We start from the raw sequence: 22,484 nt of genomic DNA on the forward strand, positions 1-22,484 counted from the left end.
AAATAGGGATTGTGACTCGCTATTAGGAAGGGGCGTCCCAAGTGTGTCCCTTCCCAACAGCGACTCGCAGGCCCATGTACGCCTGTTTAGTGACCATTTATGTGGTCACAAAACAATCGCAGTTACCACTAATTTCAAATTGGTGGTCAACCATTCGCAAACAGGAAGGGGTCCCCAAGGGACAACTCCCCTGTGTTAATGGCGGCGCCAACATTTTTTCAAAGCAGGCAAAGTGGACACTGGTCCCAGGGGCCACTGCCTACTCTGAAGAAATGAAAATGAAACATTTTTATTTTTGAAATGCATCCCGTTTTCATTTAAGGAAAATGAGCTGCATTAAAAAAAAAAAAAACATGCTTTACTTAAAAAGCACTCACAGACATGGTGGTATGCTGACCTCAGCAGGCCACCATCACTGCGAGTGCGGTCATTCCCAAAATGGGTCGCATATTGCAACCCAGCTCAAGAATATTAATGAGACAGGTCCCTTGCGTCCAATTTGGGAATCGCTAACAGTGTCTTAGACACTGTTGTACATTTTGTTTTGCGACTCACAATGTGCACTTTGCGCAAAGTCAGAAATTGCGAGTTGTGAAAAAGAAAAAAAAAAAAATGGTTGTACATTTGACCGCTGGACTCTTAAATTAAAGAACTCGACCCAGAAGCGTGGAGTGGAAGAACAGCTCAAAACCAGTTGACAAATTATTATTATTATTATTAGAACTTATTGAGTGCATGGACACCCGAGGCTTCCCAGCGCTGATGCAGGACCATTAAACAGGCAAAGCTGAAAGGCTATAGAGGGAAAAGAAAGGTCTTCAACTTTTTACAGAAGGAGAGTTCAGAGTTCTCTTGGCGGAGTTCCAGTGGGAGGGAGTTCCAAAGATTAGCTGCTTTAAAAGCAAAAGAACTGCCTCCCCATCTTGATTTCTTTCATACGACAGATGTTCATCAAAGAAGCAGATGAGGATCAAAGTGATCCTTAGGGAATATAGGGAGTTACAATCTGCCTAAGAAAGGTGGACCCTTTTTATGAAGTGCCCGGTGAACGAAACAAATGGCTTTAAAGTTGACACGCTGTTCAATGGGAAGCCAATGAAGAGAGGCAGGGCTGCTTTGGCAGATTTTGGGAGTGCCCATCAGTAGGCAGGCTGTAGCATTTTGTACCACCTGCAGTCTCTTTACGACATATGATGGAGAACTCATAGATAGAACATTCCCATAATCTAGGTGTGACAATATGAGAGCCTGAACGATAAGTGTTATAATGAAAAGAGATCAATGGTTCTTTAGAATCACGCTTTATTTTCATCTCCACTTCTCCTCATCAGCTCTTCACATCTCCTCTTCTCTCAGCTCTCTCTCCCAACATTCTATTGTGAACTCCTCTACCTAACAGTCAGAACATTCCATTCTAAAGGGAAGGTGAGGGGGGAACGTACCACTTATATTTAAATATGTCATAACCTCTAATCTAACAAAATCTGCCTATATGTAATTACATGTTGCTACCTTAAAATATTACAACTAAATTACAACACATCTTCCCTTCCACACACAATATATACAAAGTGATAAAAAATATATACATTCAATAATAAATTTGACATACCTACATTGATGTTTTAAATATATACATTCAATAGATAATTTGACATACACTACATCGATGTTTTAAAAAAAATTCTATTGGTACTCTCTGTACCGGCGTCACGTCTGCTGAATCTCCTCACTCTCGCCATTCTCCATGGAATTTCCTTCACTCCTCACGAGGGCTGATGGCTGTTGGACAATCCTGTCCATACTCCAACACTGACCATTTGTTAACGTAACCACATTGTTTTTCACTTTGGCAATATCAAAAGGACCGGAAAATTTAGTGCCTCGCATATTCGGACAAAAACCCCTTACAGGATTTTTAACATAAACCTTATCCCCCACTTTCCACTGTCGTTGTTTAGTACCATGTTTAGTATTGTATCTTTTTTTGTAATTGTTTTGATGATTTTCTATTCTAAGTCTGAATTGTGGAGTTATGGCATCACTTTTTCCTCCTCCACCTAACCATGAAGGGAAGAATTTGGTACTTGGTTTCCTGCCCTTTAGAGCAGAAAATGGAGAGATTTTTGTAACTGAATTTGGAGTAGAATGGTACGCCCATAACATGTCTCGAATAGCATTTTCAATGATTATTTGGTTTACACTAGCTAACTGGATGCACTCTTTAATCATGCGGTTGGTCCTTTCGACTAAACCATTTGCCCTGGGACAATATAGCGCTGTAGTGAGGTGGTGTATGTTTAAAGAGTTAAGAAAATCTTTCATTTTTGATTAAGTTAATTGAACTCCATTGTCAGTGATCAAGGTGGCGGGTATTCCTTCCATAGCAAAAGCATCTTTAAGGAAATTTATAACTGATTCAGTGGTGATTTGGCTTACCATTTTTACATTAATCCAATGCGAGTAATAATCAATCAGTACTAAAGCAAAAAGTTTCACAACACCTTTCATGTTGATAGGCCCTATGATGTCTAATGCCAATTTTGTCCAAGGCTTGTCTGGTACAGCCACAGGAGATATAGGAGTTTTACGAATAATTTTAGTTTTGTCACTGCACGCACATTTAATGCAATTTTTTACTTCATTTTCTATCATAGAGTCCATATTAGGAAACCAATATCTTTCTCTAACACGAGCTTTTGTGAGGCTCCTGCCTAAATGACCTTCATGAGCCAGATTGATAATTTTGTGTATCAATCCTGCCGGTGGTATTATCTTATCATTTCTTAAAACAAAATTTCTGTTTTCATTTATTTCATGTCTAACCTCCCAATAGTTTTTTAGTGTTTCGTCCAGATCCCTCCTAAATTCCGGCCATCCCTCCTTCGCTAATGTTCTCAATAAGGATAGGGATTCATCCTTATGATCAGCCAACTTCCATTCTTCTTCACTGATAGCCAGAGTACAAACAACCATTACTGGGTATTCCGGGGTCTCATATTCTTCATTTATAGTCAACGGTACTCTAGATAGAAAATCCGCAGCACAATTATTATTACCCGGTAGATACTCAATCTTAAAACAAAAGCTTTCCAGGCCTAAAACCCATCTAGCAATTCTAGGTGTACAGTTGTAGAAACTTTTTGTAGAGAAAACATAAACTAGTGGTTTGTGGTCTGTACGTAAAGTAAATTGTGTACCCCAAAGGAAGAATTTAAAATGTTTTATAGCCCAGAAACAAGCCAGAGCTTCTCTTTCAATTACTGAGTAATTGGATTCTGCCTTATTTAAAGCCCTAGAAGCAAATGCTACAATTCTCTCTTTACCATCAACCACTTGGGATAAAGTGGCTCCCAAACCTTTTTTGCTCGCGTCAGTAGTAAGAATAGTCTTCCTTTCATGATTGAAAGTACCCAGGAATGGTGCTGTTACAATGGCTTGTTTAATCCTTTGAAATGCAGATTCATGACATTCTATCCATTTGTAAGGTGTGTGGTTTTTCAGTAACTCTCTTAGGTCATATGATATCTCTGAGAATCCCTTGACATATTTTGTCATATACTCAGCAAGGCCTAGAAAAGATTTAAATTCTTCCTTGTTTTTTGGTGCCTCTGCCTTCTTAACAGCTTCCACTAGTGAAGTTTTAGGTTTGAACCCATCTTTAGAAATAGTGTGCCCTAAATAATCAACTGAATCTACTCTAATTTGACACTTATCCTTTCTCAATGTCAAACCCACCATTTTTAGTTTACTAAGTACCTTTTTCAAGTTTGTATCATGTTCCTCTACATTTGCTCCATATATTAAAATGTCATCCTGAAAATATAGAGTCTTAGGGGTATCTTCCAAAACACGTAGCATGATTTTTTGAAATACGGCCGCAGCTGATGCAAGCCCGAACGGCATTCTATTGAACATATACGATCCTAGGGGTGTAGTGAAAGCTGTGAGCCATTTAGAATCTGGGTGAAGTTCAACCTGGTGGTATGCGCTGGAGAGATCCAGCACGGAAAAACATGCTGCCTCCCCATGGTGCTTAATATTTCATGAATAACAGGAAGTGGATGTCTTTCCACCCAAATGTTTCTGTTCAAATCTCTCAAATCAATGCACACCCTAATGTCGTCGCAATTATGTTTCTTGGCAATTACGATGGGAGATAACCATTCTGAACTCTCAATTGGTTGAATAATTCCTAGAGATTCTAGTCTCTTAAGTTCCTTTTTAAGAGGGTCTCTAAGTAAGTGTGGAATTTGTCTAGTTTTATGTACTATCGGTTTAGCCTTAGGTTTTAATTTAATTTTATGTTGGAAGCCTGCCAGTAGACCTAACTTTTCAGTAAAAATCTCAGGGAATTCCTGGAAAATCAACTCATTAGAGTTATTTTTGTCCATGAGCAGTACTTGTTCCGGATTATTAGGGTCCAGTTTGATTCCCAACTCCTTCTGATGCTGCCAACCCAGTAAACTGGATCCTTCTTCAACTACATAAACTTTCCCTACAGTGGTACGACCCTTAAATGATATTAAAGCCTTGAACATCCCTTTAAGAGGGATGGGGTCTTTGTTATAACCCTTGGGATTAATGTCTGGTTTTGACAATCTGGCGGACATTTCTTTACCAATACCTTTAAAATCCAGTTCATTTATGATTGTAAAGGGTGAGCAAGAGTCAGCGAAAACTGTTACTGGACTGCCATCAAGGGAAATATTACACTGAAGATATTGAAAAGAATTTTCCTGTTCCTTTTTAACCTGCAGTATTATCTTTTTAACTTCTTGAGAATCATCTACCTTTTTATGCTCATATTGTTTATCAAATTTAGACACCGCCCTACACACTCTGGCAAAATGGCCTTTTTTATTACATTTTCTACATATGGCTGTCCTGGCTTGACAAAAGGTAGAGTTCGCCAAATGAGTGCTGCTCCCACAGCGGTAACATTTTAATCCTGTTGTAGGATTAGTGGTTTTTATAGGTTGTTTACCTCCAGTTTTAATTTTCATAACTTTTTCTTCTTCTGCATTTACCTTAATCTCTGCAACTTGATCAGGAGAAGCAGAAGGAGATCTGATTTCTTGTAAACATAGCTGTGTGTGCTCAATGGATTTTGCTATTTCCACTGCTTCCTGCAGATCCGGTTGTTTTTGTAGTAATTTTTCCTGAATTTTTACATTACTAGTACAACAGACTATTTGGTCTCGAATCAGTGAGTCATTAAGATTCCCAAAGTTACATAATGTACTCAATCCCCTTAGAGCAGCCACGTAATTAGTCACACTCTCTTGTTTGCCTTGGGAACGACGGATGTTAGGTTCTCCAGTTTCATTTAAAAATGGAATTGGCTGGGACATGCCCGCTGCAGCCATTTCTAAAGGACAGTGTGATTTAAATAGTTATGTATGTATAAAATATAGCAATTACTATGTACTATCAAGTATATTATCAAAGTGCAACTATAAACATTAAAAAGTTAGAAAATAAATATAGCAATCATCACATGTTATTAAATCTAAATAGTAACAGTTGAATGCATATTTATGAAGACATTAACGAAAATGCACAGTCTAGTGTTGCAGCAGATTTAGAGAAAAAGCCCTGAGAACAGTAGGCTGATTTAGAGGAAAAGCCCTGAGAACAGTAAATTTCCCACAATGCCACAAGCAGGAAAGAGCTGTGCCTGTCAGCGTTACCACCAACAGGCTAATATCATTACCAATGCTTCTTAAACGTTCATGCTGTGCCTGTCAGCGTCACAACAATATGCAGGTCCAATTGCTGGAGTAAGACAATTTTAGTAAAACTGCGTTTGAAACCGAAGTACAGGTGATCCTCAACCGTTTCAAAAACTCCACTAAAGCTGAGGTAATTAGCAAAGTACAACCTCTTGTGGATTAAAAGTTAATGAGATATGCTCCTCATGTAATTGTGCGCGCTTCCACACAGTTAAATAGAATACGAACATTCAGTTTCAGAGCTGCCTTTCATAAAATGTCATCAGAAAAAGACCCGTTTATTTTCTTGTGCATTCATTTTGCATTATTGTCAGTAGAGAGGATTAACTTGTGTTATTTAAAAATAGATCCTCATAGATGAAATACTTGTGTGTGATAGATTGCTTTTCTTGACCTTCCCTCTCAGAAAAGGTCGCTGTTCATAACCTGTGCTTGTCTCTCATGAAATAATGCTGGTGAAAGACACGTTTATTTTCCTTTCCTTCCAGGAATATCTGTCATGTGATTGATTGTGTCTTCTTGACGTTTCCTCTCAGAAAAGCTTCATAATGTGTGCCTTATTTTATTTTCCTTGTAAAATTATTGTTGAATTGAAAGGCTAACCTTATGAACTCTTCTTGCCGGTTTCATTCCACATAGGTTTACGCTCTTCTTTCTAAATTAACTTTGCCAATATCAGGTTTCGTTTTGTTTTGTCAACACTATGCTTAATATTTTAAGACTTGAAAAATCAGTAATAGTGCTATCTGCATAGCTGCATTTTGTAGTAAAGTACTTGTTGAATAAACAGGATGATCCTTATGACTCCTAGATTATCCAGTCATTTAATTATGAATAACAGTACCTCAAGTAAATGGTGGTCACTGTGATGAGGATGCAGCACAAGGGGTAGAGATGAAAGTGCACCCTTTCGCACTCCAATCGTCGCCAGTGTTCTAATGAAAAGAGATCAATGGTTCTTTAGAATCACGCTTTATTTTCATCTCCACTTCTCCTCATCAGCTCTTCACATCTCCTCTTCTCTCAGCTCTCTCTCCCAACATTCTATTGTGAACTCCTCTACCTAACAGTCAGAACATTCCATTCTAAAGGGAAGGTGAGGGGGGAACGTACCACTTATATTTAAATATGTCATAACCTCTAATCTAACAAAATCTGCCTATATGTAATTACATGTTGCTACCTTAAAATATTACAACTAAATTACAACAATAAGCCTTTTAGCCAAGAAGGGGAGGAATGTAAAAATTGTCATGTAAGTCCCCAACAAATTGAAACAGGTGACAGCAATTTTTATTGAGTGACATTCCATCGTAAGATGGGAGTCCAACCAAAAGCCTAAACCTTTTATGTTGTCTTTAAGCGGAGGGAGGTCTTTTAGTCCTGCTGAGACATGAGGAGGGGATAGTTTCCTACCAACATAACCTCTGTTTTCTCGTCATTTAGCTAAAGTTTGGTGCCTGTCATCCATCTGGCAACATCCGACAGACAGGAAGATAGAGTAGCCTCTTCCGAATTGGTGTTGGTGGAAAAAGAAAAGACCAATTGGGTATCATTGGCATAGGAAACAAGGGATAAACCATAAGGTTCCACAATCTTTGCCAAATGGGCCATATAAATATTGAAAAGCGTAGGGCTTAAGGACGAGCCTTCTGGGACCCCACAGGTATGACGGAAAATGTTAGAAAAATGTGCTAGGTCAAGGACTTGAAAGACTCAGATAAGAAGAGAACCATTTAAGGCTGGTACCCTCAAATCCCATTTGGGAAATTCTATGAAGTAGGACTTTATGATCCACGGTGTCAAAAGCAGCACTCAAGTCAAGTAAAATGATTGCTGCGTATCCATCCGCATTTAAACGTTGTCGAGTGTCTTCAGTAACAGCCAGCAGGGCAGCTTCCGTGCTGTGTTGTGGTCTAAATCCCATTTGGATGTTATGGAGAAGATTATATTCCTCAAGAAAGCTTGACACTTAAGTGTTAATGTGTTTCTCGATTATTTTTGATGCTATAGGGAGAAGAGCAATTGGTTTGTAGTTACAGAGTAGTGTTGTATCAAGACTGTTTTTTTTTAGTAAGGGCTTAACGACAGCGTGTTTCCAGTGTTGCGGAAGATGCCCATGAGATAGGGAATTGTTAAGAACATCAGTTAGCACAGGCATTATAACATCTGATCCTAAAGCTGAAATGGACAAATAGAACGGGTCCAGGGGAGATCCAGATTTAATAAAGCAAAGGTAATTGCTTACTAAGTTTTCGCTCAGTGGCTGAAAACAGGGCTCTAGATGGCTGGATGTTACCATGGGGGGTTGTGGGCAGAGGGGGTCGAGCTTAACCTCATAAGGGGAATTACTGGGGAAAGTTGCCTTAATGTCAGAGATTTTCTTTTGACAAGCTAGCTCATTATTGCGTTCCTTAGACACTTCCATTGTGTTATTGGCAGAGAAAAGCAGAGTCATTTCCTTAAAGATTAGAAAGATCTCTCTAGGAGAATGGGAGGACTGTTCAATCCTAGAGGTATAAGAAGGTGCCTTCGCAGATTTAACTTCGGCATGGAAGGATCCAATCGCATTCCTGTAGTCTATTTTCAGGACAGGGTAGTACATCTTTCTCCACTTTCTCTCCATCTGCTTAATTCTTTTTTTAAGTGCAGCAGATGAAGAGAGACTCAAGGTGATTTCTTTTGACGGGTAGTCCTGAGAATAGTCTTAGTTGGTAAAATAGTATCTAGGGACTTGGAGATCCAATTATCAAACCTTTCTGCAGTATGAGGCTCACAAAAAAGGGGGACGAGCGCAGGTTCTCTAAGGTATCCATCCAGCCCTTCTTGTTCAACTTTGACCACTGGCGTACAGTTGCCTTACTAAGGGATTGGAGGATAGGTGGAATAGATTTAGAAAGTTTAAGTACAACTAAAAAAATGATCAGACCAGATCAGGGGAAGGGGGGCCTGAGCTGATGGATTGGAAAGATTACTAGAGACCAGGTCGATTGTATGGCCTCTAAGATGAGTGGGACCAGCTATCAATTGTGTCAGGTCCAAAGCTGCTAAATCCACAATAAGGTTTTGTCAGAGATGTTGTGTGCTTCATCTACATGAATGTTAAAGTCGCCTAGAATAGTAAAATTGGAATTTCTGCAGGCAAGCTCTGCTACACAGTCCGGTAGGGCCTGTAGAAACCTCCCATAAGGGCTAGGAGGACGATAGAACCGAATGTCAGAGAGGGTAAAAGTGGCATTAATTGCCAAAGAAAAGGCCAGACCTTCACAGTCCGGTATAGAGAGGGAGTGGATAGGACTTGATTTTTTATAAATTATTCCAATCCCCCCTCCCCTGGCGTGGGGTCTATCTAGGCGGTGTATTGAATAGCTTGGGGGCAGGGCCATAATTACATCAGGGTCGGATTCCTCGGACAACCATGTTTCTGTTAAAAACAGAACCTCTGGGGCATACTCACTTAACAGTGAGTGGATATATAGTTTATGGGCAGATAGAGAACGACAGCTCATTAACAGCAATTTGCTGACCTACTCTACATCGTTTCTCAGGTCAAATAACTCTAAAATCCTAAGACTTTGGATGTAAAGAAAGCAGAAGAAAGTCAGAAATAGCTACTGCTCTGTTAGATTTCTTCATACTGATTGCCCTTTGAGAAGCTTTCTGAGATCCTATCGAAACTTCATAACTCAGCCCCCTAGCTCTGTGGATATGGATCCTCCTAAACACTACCTGAGACCTTAGCCAACCAAGTTGAAAAGAAAAGCCTAGACCATAAAGCCTAGTTCTTGGGTCAAATGGCCAACTTGGACAAGCGGCAACACTACCTATCTCTTGGTCTGCACATCTTCACTGTTCTTAACTGTCTCATTTCGACTCTGTGGCACACCTCGTGTCCTGCCACAAACATGGATTACAGGCCAGCTCCTATAATGTTTAGAACTTCTCATCAACCCAAATCCTCCTTTCAAACAAATTCAGTCTACCTCAGCGACCTAAAAAACACATACATTAGGCCATTTTCCAAGAAACCATATCTAAATACTAAGGACTCCGACATCTACATGATCGTTGCAAATGGGTGTTATTCAGGAAAATCAACTTTATTGTTGCAATGAAACAATCTCTTAGCAATACCTAAGGTTTTCCTTCGACTGTGAAAATGAATAATCCATCACTGATATACAAGACAATCAAAGGATCCAGGTGGATGAAAAAGGAGTGGCTAACTGGCTCAATGCTAGGGCCTACCATGGATGTCGCCCTTCCTGTCAAACAATGCCAAAATCATTTCCAGTCCAATCTTCATGATTTTTCTGTGTAATTTAAAATCAGGTGTTCCATGAGGCCTGCAATTTTCCACCTAACATGCTGACCAGAAAACACCAGCAAGTCTGAAAACCTGAGTGACAGACCTGCTTCTTAGGCACTGTCTTCCTTTTTGTGGCTTGGCCTCCCACAAATTAACTCTATATCAGTAAAACCACTTTGAGTCATCTTTGATACCAGTCTCAAATTCAAGGATAAGCAGATTGTCAAGCCCTTAGGCTAACATGAATACTGTGATAGGGCCTGTTCATTCACTCTGTCCTTTCAGACTCTAATATTTCCATTTATCGCTTGTATTTATACATTTCTACTTCTATATTAAGTGTAATGTTACAAACATGAGGGGAAATATAAGAAATGTCTGAGCTCTATGCATCTACTTATTCATCATGATAATCGCGGATGCATTTTTACACCATGTTTTTTTTTGCCCTAAATGCTGGTTTAGTGTCTGCTAGCTCCACCATTGTTTTCAAAGTTATAAAATAAGATTGATTATCAGATACTTTAAAATCCCAGACATCTGAACATATTTGAGAGAGGGAGTAATCGCCAGGCCTATCGAGGCAAAGGTCATGCTAGTTTGCAGCGTCAACTTTAGACACAAACAATATAAACAAGCTTGCTATTTCTTGACAAAAAGCACAGGTATGCTGTGTGAACTATCTCTGAAACTCAAAAGCAAGCTGCTACTTATTACTTTAGCTAAACCTTAGTGTATCACAGAAATACCTTGAGGGTGATAGGATTTTAAAGTAACCATTTCAAAATAAATGTAATGTTTCTTACTGCCATCCTTCAATATGTTATTCTTTAAAAAGAAGGTTTCAAGTTCCAATTTCTCTGAACTCATCTTGCAGGACTAATCGTACCAGGAAACTCTTCCTACACACTATGGCTCAGTCAGTTGTGTATGTGGTGCAGTTAATCTGTATTTCTAATTCGTATTGCTACACTGACTAAGTATTGAGGTGTGATGAAGGTTATGTGGTCGGGGAGGGATGTAGGGGTACCTCTACAGAACATATAATTGCCATCATCTATAACTACTCAGGCACATTATTTTGCAACTTTTTGCCTTTACTCTTCAAGTTTAAACCACCCTCACCCTGTTGGCTAAAATATTTTGCTACTCCTGGTTACCTTCTCTGCAGACTTCAAAAGGGTCCAGAAAATAGCAGCAAGACTTTTCCTAAAACCCCAACTCAGAGTTTCTCTTAAGGCCATCTGTATTATCAGTGGGGGTTTCCATGTTAATGGAACGACAGTGTGCTGTGGAACACCAAACCAGATCCCATTACTACAGCTGTGGCAAGCTACACTTAGACAACCCTAGCCGGTGAGAGGTGAAGATTTTTTTTAAGCAAGGAAATGCATGTTCTCACCGTTGACAATGGCATGCAAGTAAGGTGCAAATGTGAAAAACGCATAAAAATGATAAAAACCTCTTCTTTTTGTGAGGTGGTGGGTGAAGGGCAAAGTCTAGGAGGCATTATGAAACCACTCCCAATTATAAGATTTCAGATATTTTGTTACGGTCACTCATAGACATGTTCTAAAGACCTGAATGAGATTTAAACACTGGAGAAGGGGTCTGGAATAAACATGGCTGCATTGGTACTTTGGGAAAAACTGGGACTTTGTGCAAAATTAACAACAAAACAAATGTAGTCCTACATTAGTGAACGTGGAAGGAAGACTTATCAGTCCCCTTCAAGTCGTAATCGTATATATAATAACTAGTGATGGTCCACCACTAGGTAGGTATAGTTAGGACCTAGTTTCTATCGCAAGAGCATGGTTTTGTTGTGCTAAGAACTTTGGAGCCATGTGATGAATCTTCACAAAATTTTCCAAGAAAATATGACGCTCACTATAGCTGCTGTCTTAGCATTTCCAGGTGATCTATCCTGTGGAGGCCCGAGAAGAAAGAGGGGCCTCAAAACACTTTTTCCACATTCATTTTTCCAAAGGGAATTTGAAAAGCGATATCGTCAAAACTACTAGACAGAATTACACCAAATTTGACAGACATGTAGGTCCTGGGCCAGAAAGCGACCTTTTATTGGTGTAAATCTGTTCAGTAGTTTTAGAGAAATTGAAGAAAATCAGAATTTGTATATCTAGGGATGCGAAGGATTCGCAACCCCTCCCAATCTTGTGCTAAGATCTGATAGGCTGATAACACTTCAACAAGAAAGCCGTTGAAGTGGTGCCCTCCATCTTGGGACTCGGCTGAAGAAGAGTCCCAGAAAAAAAAGAATACAAAATACAAAAAGGGGCCAATGTATGAATGCCCTGACCCATTAGCTTTGGTGTTCCAAAGGAACCAAGTGTGCCCCCCACCCCTGAGACCTGCTAATTACCCCAGAAATTATGCACTCATGTTGATAATTTCACTGTAACATCTGCAGTAAAATTATTGCTCACATAACCATGCATGGCGGCGGTGCGAGTTATAGTTACCTTGGGGAACAAGTTATAAATGAATTTCTATGTTTTTTTAAGTTTAAAATGTGAGCCTAACTATAATGTGAGAGAGACAGACATGCACACTCTTTCTTTCTCTCTCTCTCTCTCATATTATTGGCTTTGCACAATAAAAAGAAACATTTATAATTGTTTTTTCTCCTGCAAGCAGGAACCCTTCAATCATGCCACTGGAGTCAGCTCTTGAGTCAGAAAAGAGTCTTATCTTTCAGCAGCAAAACTTAATTCACAACGTCTGGGGAAAAGACAAATCCAAGACAGTTTTCAAACTTGACATCAGGTACTTAACAATTTGTTGCTCTGCTCAGAAGTACGCCAAAAGTTTCCAGTGAAGTTTAAGTTACTTGTGCCAGAACAGCAAGATCCGTTCACATGGAGCAATAACTTGGCACCTGTATATATGCCCCAGGCATGGAGCGAGTAGATACAGCTCATGTACGTTAGCTTTCCAGACCACCAGTGAGCAGGCTTTCTGCCAGCCTTTTTGGGTGGGGAGGAAGTGATGGAAGGGGAGTACGTTTGCAGGTTATACTGACCTGCATGAAAGCCAAGGTTATGCTAACCTGCAAGTATGAAACAGAACATCTCGTTAATTTACCTAATACACATTACTAAATGAGACCGATGATTAACAGATTTTTTTTCATAGGATGAGTGAGAAGGATGAGTAACAGTCAAGGGAGCCTTTCACATCAATTTCCTTTTTAATCCTGGTGCGGATTCCTGTGACTAAATGTCAATAACTTCAAGATGATGTTCTGTGTCCTATCATCTTGCTATAATTCACTTTACAAAAACTCTCACTGTAATTTGTGTTTATTACTAGAGAGGTAAATCTGTGATGTACAGGAATTCAGCCAACAGAAAAGACAAGTTTTGAGTCTTAATATTGCACTTTACATATAACAGTACATATGAAGGACCACAAGAACAAAAATGTTATTACTAACCTGAGAATCCTATATCTGGGTTCTTTTTCTTCTTTTTTCGTTCCCATTTTTCTGCATCTTCTGCACTGATTTCCAATAACTTGGCCCGCTCATAGTCTTCACCTTTGGCTGCACATTCCTTAGGTACAAGGGAACAAAATGAAGTAAAAGAGTCATTTAAGAGCAGCACACCCAGAAGGGGGAGAAGCTTGAAATGTTCACTCTTATTGCATAATCATCGATTATATCAATTAAAAGGGTTAAGACATGCTTTAAACACTATGCAAATGTATTGTTCTACAGATAATTCCACCTAGACACCTTGTAGTACTGTGTGCTCTGTTATCCGAATAATTTGATTACTGATTAAAAGGAATCTATCACTTTCAGATCAGAGACTCTAACAACTTCATGAAGACCACATTAGTTGAGCGTGTGGGTCCCATCGACCTCTAATCATCATTTATGGTTCTTGATTAACTAGACTGAGAACTCAAATCACATGAGCAGTGAACAAGTAACACAACACAGCAGACTCAAACCCTTCCAGGTGCAGAACTTTTTTTTCCATGCAACCTGCACAACTATATCCGTCATTACCCTCAGTAGTAACTACACTTCTTTGAAAAAAAGAGAAAATGATTATCTGAAAAATAAGCATAGGCTGGGCCCGTCTAAAAACGATCATGCATGAGACAGCCAACTGGTCAGGTGAGCAAATAAATAAGACCACATGACCACCATCCGAAAATACTTTTACTGGCCTCCACTAAAGGCCATAATTACTTTAAAGTAACCTAACACAAATCTTCTCAGTGTGGTTTGCCTACTTTCTTACAGAACAAACTTTGCACATCAGGATGATAAGGGAAACAAAGGCTGCTTATACAATAAAAGGGGGAAAAACAAGCATTGGCAAAGCCAATATGTCTGCCGTTGGCCACCAGCCTTCTGGCAATTCTTTGTTTGCCATGCGTTTTGTAAAACTATTGCTTGAGAATATGCCGGGTCCTCATCATTCTAAAGAAAAAAATCATTTTCTTCATGCAAAAAAAAAAAAAGAAGGTATTTTTAGTATTAAAAAAAAACGACATTCCTATAGTATTCCGAGCCAATGGGAGGGAAGAAGGAAGGGAAAGAAGGGAAGGAAAGAAAGAAAAAAGGCAAGAAAGAAGTCAAGAAAAAAGCAAGACAAGAAAGAGAGGGAAGGAAAGAGGCAAGAGTGAAGAATAAAGGACAGAGAGAAAAAAGAAAAAGAACACAAAAATGAAAACGTAAAAATAACGAAAGAAGGCAAGAATGAAAGAAGGCACAAATGAAAAAGAAAAGGAGAGAGAAAGAAGGAAAAAGAAAGATTGAAGAAAAGAGAAGGAAATAAAAAATAATGAAAGATTCCAAGAATGAAAAAGAAAGATAGAAGGAAGTAAAGAAGGAACAAGAAAGAAAAAATAAAAAGAGAACAACAATACAGAACAGTTTCAAATGGATGCAACTCATATGCTGTGAAACAAAAGGAATTTACAACAGAGCTAGCAGGAGATAGGATCTGATAAAGATGAAATGTGCATCACAAGTGTCCCGCTATCACGTCAGGCTAGAAACAAAGACAACATGAAAGTAATTATAAAGTAAAAACAAAAACACTGGCACTGAAGTGAACTACCTTGTGTGCGGATGTGCTCCTTGTGAGAACAAAATGCAGTCACTCAAAATGAACTTAACTGCCCCATGCTATATGCCATAGTAGGCGGAAGCAAAATGTGAATAACTCAACAAAAGGCCAATGGATGATAAGTGGAGGCTGAAAGACACTATATGGAAGCATATTATACATATTTTAGTAAAATCAAAACACCTTGCCTAACACCAGAACTAAAAAGCAGAAAGAGGCCTTGCTACTGTCAGGCCACTAGACAGTAAAAGTAATTTCAGTAACACACAGGATCTAATCCTGATATCTTATCTTTCAGAAAATACTTGCAGACTTAAATTATCAGGAAAAAACTCAACAGGAAAAAGGTGCTCAAATACCCATTACATATCCAAGCTTCTGTTTTAGTGTATTTTTGTTACATTTGTTTCAAAAGCATCCTGTTGCCCAGGTTGTTGGCTCCATGCTATGGAAACAGAGGTAATAAAAAGAAATCAACTAAATCTGAGAAAAACAAATTAAATACATCTTTGACAAAAAGCAAACTGACTGTGCCGTAACTGTATTCTTATGCATAATAGCATCACACATTCTCAGATTTTAAAGGTATTACGACACATACAAACACATTCACATGTATTTGGTGTCAGCAATGATTTATAGCACATCATGAGTAATGTAATATGTGGAGTAATTAACTCCGCAAGGTGATGGTGCGAGCCATAATTACTTTAGGGCACAAGTTATAGTTACTAGAGAGAACTATAACTGGTGACTTTCAGTGGTTTTGTGAGTTTAAAACGTTACGTTGTCACTAAATTTTGCGCACAGCTATGACTTAACTTTAATTTTTGTTTTTTTTCAGCAAATTTCTAGGTTTTCTGTTTTTAAGCGTAAAGTAAAATGTTATTTCCCTTCGGCTATGCATGGTGGGGAGCGGTGGCCGCAGGGCCTCAAACTAAAGTATACAAAAGTGTTGGATGGAATGCTTGAATTAATCTCAGCCACTAGTAATTACTCAGGCTGCATCCCGATCCATCATTATTTAGCACACCATGTGACCTCACTTTGGACCCAGCTACATAGAAATCAGTCTTGACCTTGTCCAATCGGAACACACCAGCCCAAAACTGCCAAGCCAGGTCCTCCATGCACTGGACCTGCCAAGCCAGGTCCTCCATACACTGGACCAAAAGCTTCCCAGAACCAGTTTCGCACTAGGTATTTGCTTATCAGCGGGGCATAGTTTGGTTCCAGTGTCCCACTTAGGGTGACAAACTAAAGTATACAAAAAGTTGATGGATGAGATGCTTGTAATAATGTCAGCAATTGGCAATTACTCAAGCTTCATCCCAATTCATCGCTATTTTGCATATCATGTCACCTAAGTATGGATCAAACTACAAGTATATAAATCTTGACCCTCCTCCAAACGGAACAGCCCAGCCCAAATTGTCTAGGCCCTCTCTGAACCAGAGAACAGGCAACCCACGACCGGTTTCACCCTAGTTATGGGCTCAAAAGCTGGGTACAGCTTGGCTCGCAGTGTGCTGGGGCCAACCCCGCACGGGCAGCATCCTGCCCACAGGGCAGCCGCAGGGCATGGCAGGAGTATTTTTAAATTATGGGGAGGAGGGCACATGACTCCCCCTCCCTGGGCCTTTGGGGCCTCAAGAACCCCCATCCCTGGGGTTTTTTTTTTTTTTTTTTTTTTTTAAAGTTTTAAGGGAAGGGAGCACGTGCCCCACTTTCCCAAGCCAATACTGTCCCTGGGGACCCAATCCTCTGAAACCAAAACACATTTGAAGGTGAGGGGGGCATGCAGCACCATTCTGCGAGCCTACAGTAGGCCCGGGGCTTTATGTGCTCCTGGGTGGGTGCCTCAGTGCCCAACCGGGATACACACCGTTACAGGAGGAGCACCCTCCTCCCCCCCCCCCCCCCCCCCCCATCTCCCATCTTCCTTATGCATCCATCCTGGGTGCTGCAGGATACGGCATTGCTTCTGCCTGGTCGGAGCAGCTGTTTCTGCTTACTCTCACTGGCCGGGAGCAATCTGAGTTTCCCTCTTTGCAAACACGCAAACAGAGAAAGTCTTCTCCCCGTGGGAGAAAGCATGCATGTGTTACCTGACCCCGCTCCTGCAGGAAAGGAAACTACTGTGTCTCAAGAGTGGGCTCCCCAGAATCCCAGAGCCTTTAAAGGCTTGGGGAGGGATGCTGCGTGCCCTTTAACTCATGCGCTAAGGTAACTATAACCCAGCCCCTGCCATGAACAGCTTTTTTATGAATAATTTTACAGCAAATGTGGCAGTGATATTATCAATGATGTTATAAAAGATGTCATGAGTGCTGCAATATCTGGGGTAATTAGCAGTGCATGGCAAGGAAGCAAGTTAGTTGCCTTGTGGTATGAATTATAGTTACTGTCAATAATTAATTAGAACAGGTGAATTTCTATGGTTTTGAACGTTTAAACTGTGAGCCTAACTATAACATCCCTGTAATCTTGTTTTTTTTTTAAAGTGAATTTCAAATGCTTTTTAAATTCTATTTCCTAACTATAACGTCCCTGTAACCTTTGTTTTTTCAGTTAATATCTATGTTTTTTTAACGCAAAGTAATTTTAATTACTATAAATTAATCCAACCACCGATGCGCATGGCCACCGGCAGCCAAACCCTCCTTTGGCCGTGTGCAGTGGGTGTTGCCTGTACAGGGGTTACCCGTGCGGCCTACCCCACGGCACTCATGAAGTGCTTCTTTGTTTGGTCAAGATGTAATCATATTCCTGCTCATCAAGAACGCAACTCCAAAATCGATGGGAAATGTGTTCCTTGGTCCTTTTAGTAAGCTATCAATCTTCCTTGGAAAAGGGAAAGGGGTGTGGAATTGAATAAAATAAAAACTTGTCCATGAAATGGGATGCTTTATAAATCTACTTGTCATGTAAAAAAATCTACTTGTCTCTTTGATGCCACGTAGTGCAGCAACTAATTATGGCAGCAGTCTCATTATAGAAGAGCTCTGATAAGATAAGAGCTTCTCTTTGATTATGCCAGGGCTGATCCTATAGTAGGGTTTGAATACTATTGATACCCTTATTTTGCCACCTTTACACAGATGTACATTCTGGGGCTGGAGTTGCAGTGAGCAGTAGTTCCAGGGATAGAATGCCCTTTGGAGTCCTACGCAACTACAAAATTGCATGTTTTAGGGGTTTTTACCTGCTCTTCTTTAATACTTCCTGCATTAAAAAAGGTAGGAAATTTAGTTCAGACAATTGCAGAAGAAAAACGTCTTCCACGTTTGGGAAAAAAGTGGTTGAAGGGAATGTGAACTTGTAAACGCTCAACAGATTTTCACATGAGCAAAGCTACACATGCATATTTGCCCATGCTAAATGCAGTCCACAAATATTTTCTAGGAGTAAGATTTTGTGGCCTACTCCTGTAAATTATTGTGAAATCATGAAAACAGTAAATCTGCACTAATGCCAGGACATATACCATGTGTGCACATTTGTGACTTTCTTTAAGAACTGGGCCACCCAGTTAAGTCACACAAAATAGTCTTGTTCAGCACCAGGAACTACTGTTGCAATGTGTGCTTCTTGAGACTAAAAAGTATGTTTGCTTTTTGCAAATGTTTGCTATAATTGTGAGGCTCCAGCAGCTCCCACAACAATAACGTTACAAAGACTGAGTCAAAACAAGACAAGCATTGACAAAAGCAAATGGCTGACCACCAATGTAAAACCTATCAACTTTGACAATGCTTGTTTATTTTCTAACTTGTTGAAACAGGTTACAGTCATTTTTCATCATGTATATTTTTGGGAAATACTAGATACATCAACATATTTTACTAAACGAGGCTTCAGAGAAATGGTATCTAAAAGTTCACAGTAGTTTAGCAAAACGTATTTTTTTCCCCCAAGTTGCATTTTTTTAAAATATTTTATTTTGAAAGCAACGAATCATTAATCAAGATTTCAAACCTGCAAATATTTGCATATAATTAGAGAACATTCTGGGAGCATTATACGTAGCCTTATAGTGTTAAAATTTGTACCCATGTGTACAAGTTTTAATACTGGAACCACTGTCAGTAGTGCACTCCGAGCTCACAAACTTTCCTTACAGAGCTCACCCGAATAATAAAAGCTTTGCATTAATGAACCATAAATATAAGTTCAAACAGCATTAACCCCTATGTTGCCAGGCCCGCCAGCCCCTGCTCCCCCCGTGCCAAGCCCTTTTTCTGGCTATATAGGATAGTTCGCTCTTAGGCCCCCATAACTTTGTCCACATAAGCAATCCATGCCACATTTTCTGTCCTTTTTATCTCCAACATCCTGGGGATTCTCAGGTTACCTAGCATTTGTGGGTTCCCCTGGAGGGGAACAAAAAATTTGCCAAAATACAGCTATTTTTTGGGGGGGAAAATGGGAAAAAAGTGCTGCAGAAGAAAGCATCTGTTTTTTCCCCTGCAAATGGCATTAACAATGGGTTTGCGGTGCTAAAATCACCATCTTCCCAGCTTTCTTTCAGGAAGAGTCAGATTTGAATCAGAAAAGCAAATTTTTCAACAGAGTCTTGACATTTTAGTGGGATATACCCCATTTTTACTATTTTTTGTTCTTTCACCCTCTTTCCAGTTACTGACAGAAATGGGTGACGGCAAGGGGTCATTTGTGTAGATCCTTTCAGGTTTTCCTATAGAAAATAACAGTTGACATAAAAAAATATTTTAATTGAGTTGAAAAAAGCAGCCATTTCTGTCTACGTTTTCTTCTGTAACTTTTTCCAACTATGGTAGATTTTTGAAAGCAATATACAGTTACGTCTGTTGGACCCTTCTGGTTGTGGGGATATTAAGGGCTTGCAGGTTCATCAAGAACCCAAGGTACCCAGAGCCAAAAAATGAGCGTCACTTTACAATGGGTTTTCATAGTATACCGGGAATACAGCAATTCATTTGGTAAAATATGAAGACTCATAAATAGTTATCAAGGAAACCTATGTATTTTTTAAATGGGCACAAGATATGGCAGCAGAAGCAGGGGTTATTTGCACATATCTGAATTCGGAGGTCCCAATACTATCATGTGAATTAAAGGGCATTTCTCAAAATGACTTCTTTCTTACACACTGTCTTACATTTGGAAGGCAAAAATATAGAGAAAGACAATGGCAATAACACTTGTTCTTCTATTCTGTGTTCACCCAAGTCTCCAGATAAGAATGGTACCTCACTTGGGTGGGTATGTCTAGTGCCCGCGACAGGAAACGCCCCAAAACACAACCTGAACACGTTACATTTCTCCACTGAAAACTGGTGTGTTTTTAGCAAAGTGCCTCGCTGTGAATTTTGGGCTGTAGCTCACCTGGCACTTAGGGAAACCTATCAAACCTGTACATTTGTGAAAACTAAACACCTAGGGGATTCCAGGATTGGGTGACTTGTGGGGCTCTCACCAAGTTCTGTCATCCAGAATCCTTTGCAAACCTCAAAATCTGGTTAAAAAAAAAAAGAACACTTTTTCCTCACATTTTGGTGATGGAAAGTTCCTTCCACCCAGCATTCCCACAAGTCCCCCGATAGAAAATGGTACCTCACTTTTGTGGGTAGACCTAGTGCCCACAACAGTAAATGCCCCAAAACACAACAAGGACACACCACATTTCTACATTGAAAACTTGCAACAAGCCTAGTTGTGGATTTTGGGCTCTATCTCAGCCAGCACCTAGGGAAACCTACTAAATCTGTACATTTTTTAAAACTAGACACCGAGCGAATTCCAGAATGGGTGACTTGTGGACTATCACCAGGTTCCGTTACCAAGAATCCTTTGCATACCTCAACATTTGGCTAATAAAACACTTTCCTCACATTTTGGTGATGGAAAGTGCTGGAATCCGAAGGGAGCCTCGAACCTCCTTCCACCCAACATTCTTCCAAGTCTCCTGATAAAAATCATACCTCACTTGTGTGGGTAGGCTTAGTGGCCTAGCAAGAAACACCCCAAATCACAACGTGGACACATCACATTTTACATTGAAAACTGACGTTTGTTTTTGCAAAGGCCCTATCTGTGGATATTGGGCTCTAGCTCAGCTGGCACTTAGGGAAACCTAGCAAACCTGTACATTTTCGAAACCTAAACACCCAGGAGAATCCAGGAATGGGTGACTTGTGTGGCTCTCAGCAGATTCTGCTACCCAGAATACCTTGCAAACCTCAAAATGTGTCTAAAAAAACCCACATCTTTCTCACATTTCGGTGATGTAAAGTTCTGGAATCTGAGGGGAGCCACAAACTTCCTTCCACCCAGCATTTCCCCAAGTCTCAAGATAAAACTGATACCTCACTTGTGTGGATAGGCCTGGTGCTCGGGATAGGAAAGGGCCTATTACACAACGTGGACACATCAAAATTATCTATTACAAAACGACCTGTTTTTGCAATGGGGCACAACCGTTTTTGATCTTGTGCTCTGGAGCCACCTAGGGAAACCTACCAAACCCAGACATTTCTAAAAACTAGACACCTGAGGGAGTCCAGGGAGGTGTGACTTGCGAGGATCCCCCAGGTTTTTCTTACACAGAATCCCCTCCAAACCTCAAATTTACATAAAAAAAATAAATTACATTTTTCCTCACATTTATATGTGGAATCACTGCACAGGCACACATTTCCTTCCACCCAGTGATCCCCTCAGTTTCACAATAAAAATGATACCTCAATTGTGTAGGTGGGCCAATTGTCTGCGACAGGGTAGGAAGGGCCAAAGACATGTAGAAATTGAGGGGGGAACCGAAGAGGGTCCAAAAGGGCATTTATTTTTTCAAAATGTTTTTAGGCTGACTCTGCTTTGGGAACCCACACAACTGGGGCAGACTTTTCATCAGTACAGATGCGACAATGCTGGGTGGTAGGAATTTAGGGAATCCCTGTGGATTCCAGAAGGTTCCATCACAGAAATGTCAGGAAAATGCATGATTTCAGGCAAAGTTGGAGGTTTGCAGGGCATTGTGGGTAAGAAAATGGTGTGAGTGCATATGAAGCACACCACCCTGGGCTCACCGAGATGTTTAGTTTTCAGATGTGTCTGGGTTGGTAGGTTTTCCAGGTGGCAGCGTACGAAAGTACAAAAAGTGCAGCTGCTCACCATTGCAAGTGGGACAATACTGGGAGTTAGCAAAGCTTTCTTGGCCCATATGTAAAATCAAAACCCAAAAGAGTCAAATGTTCTCTTGCTTTCCTTTGGGATGAGATGCTTTAGTTGCAAGGGGGGGGGGGAGGGGGGCTAAAAGACTGTAACCCCCTTCAGATGGGGTAGGGACATAAC

The 22,484-nt window shown here is 40.1% G+C and overlaps 1 protein-coding gene across 1 annotated transcript in view; it reads right to left on the reverse strand.

Annotated features, from left to right (window-relative positions):
• Positions 1-22,484, reverse strand: part of SYF2 (SYF2 pre-mRNA splicing factor) — a 108,098-nt gene that overhangs the window by 53,701 nt on the left and 31,913 nt on the right. The window contains exon 4 of the mRNA XM_069211809.1: positions 13,502-13,619. Coding sequence (XP_069067910.1) covers positions 13,502-13,619 — 118 coding nt within the window. The remainder of the gene's footprint in view (positions 1-13,501; positions 13,620-22,484) is intronic.

The sequence above is a fragment of the Pleurodeles waltl genome, chromosome 10 (genome assembly GCF_031143425.1).
Source record: "Pleurodeles waltl isolate 20211129_DDA chromosome 10, aPleWal1.hap1.20221129, whole genome shotgun sequence".
NCBI classification, from domain to species: Eukaryota; Metazoa; Chordata; class Amphibia; order Caudata; family Salamandridae; genus Pleurodeles; species Pleurodeles waltl.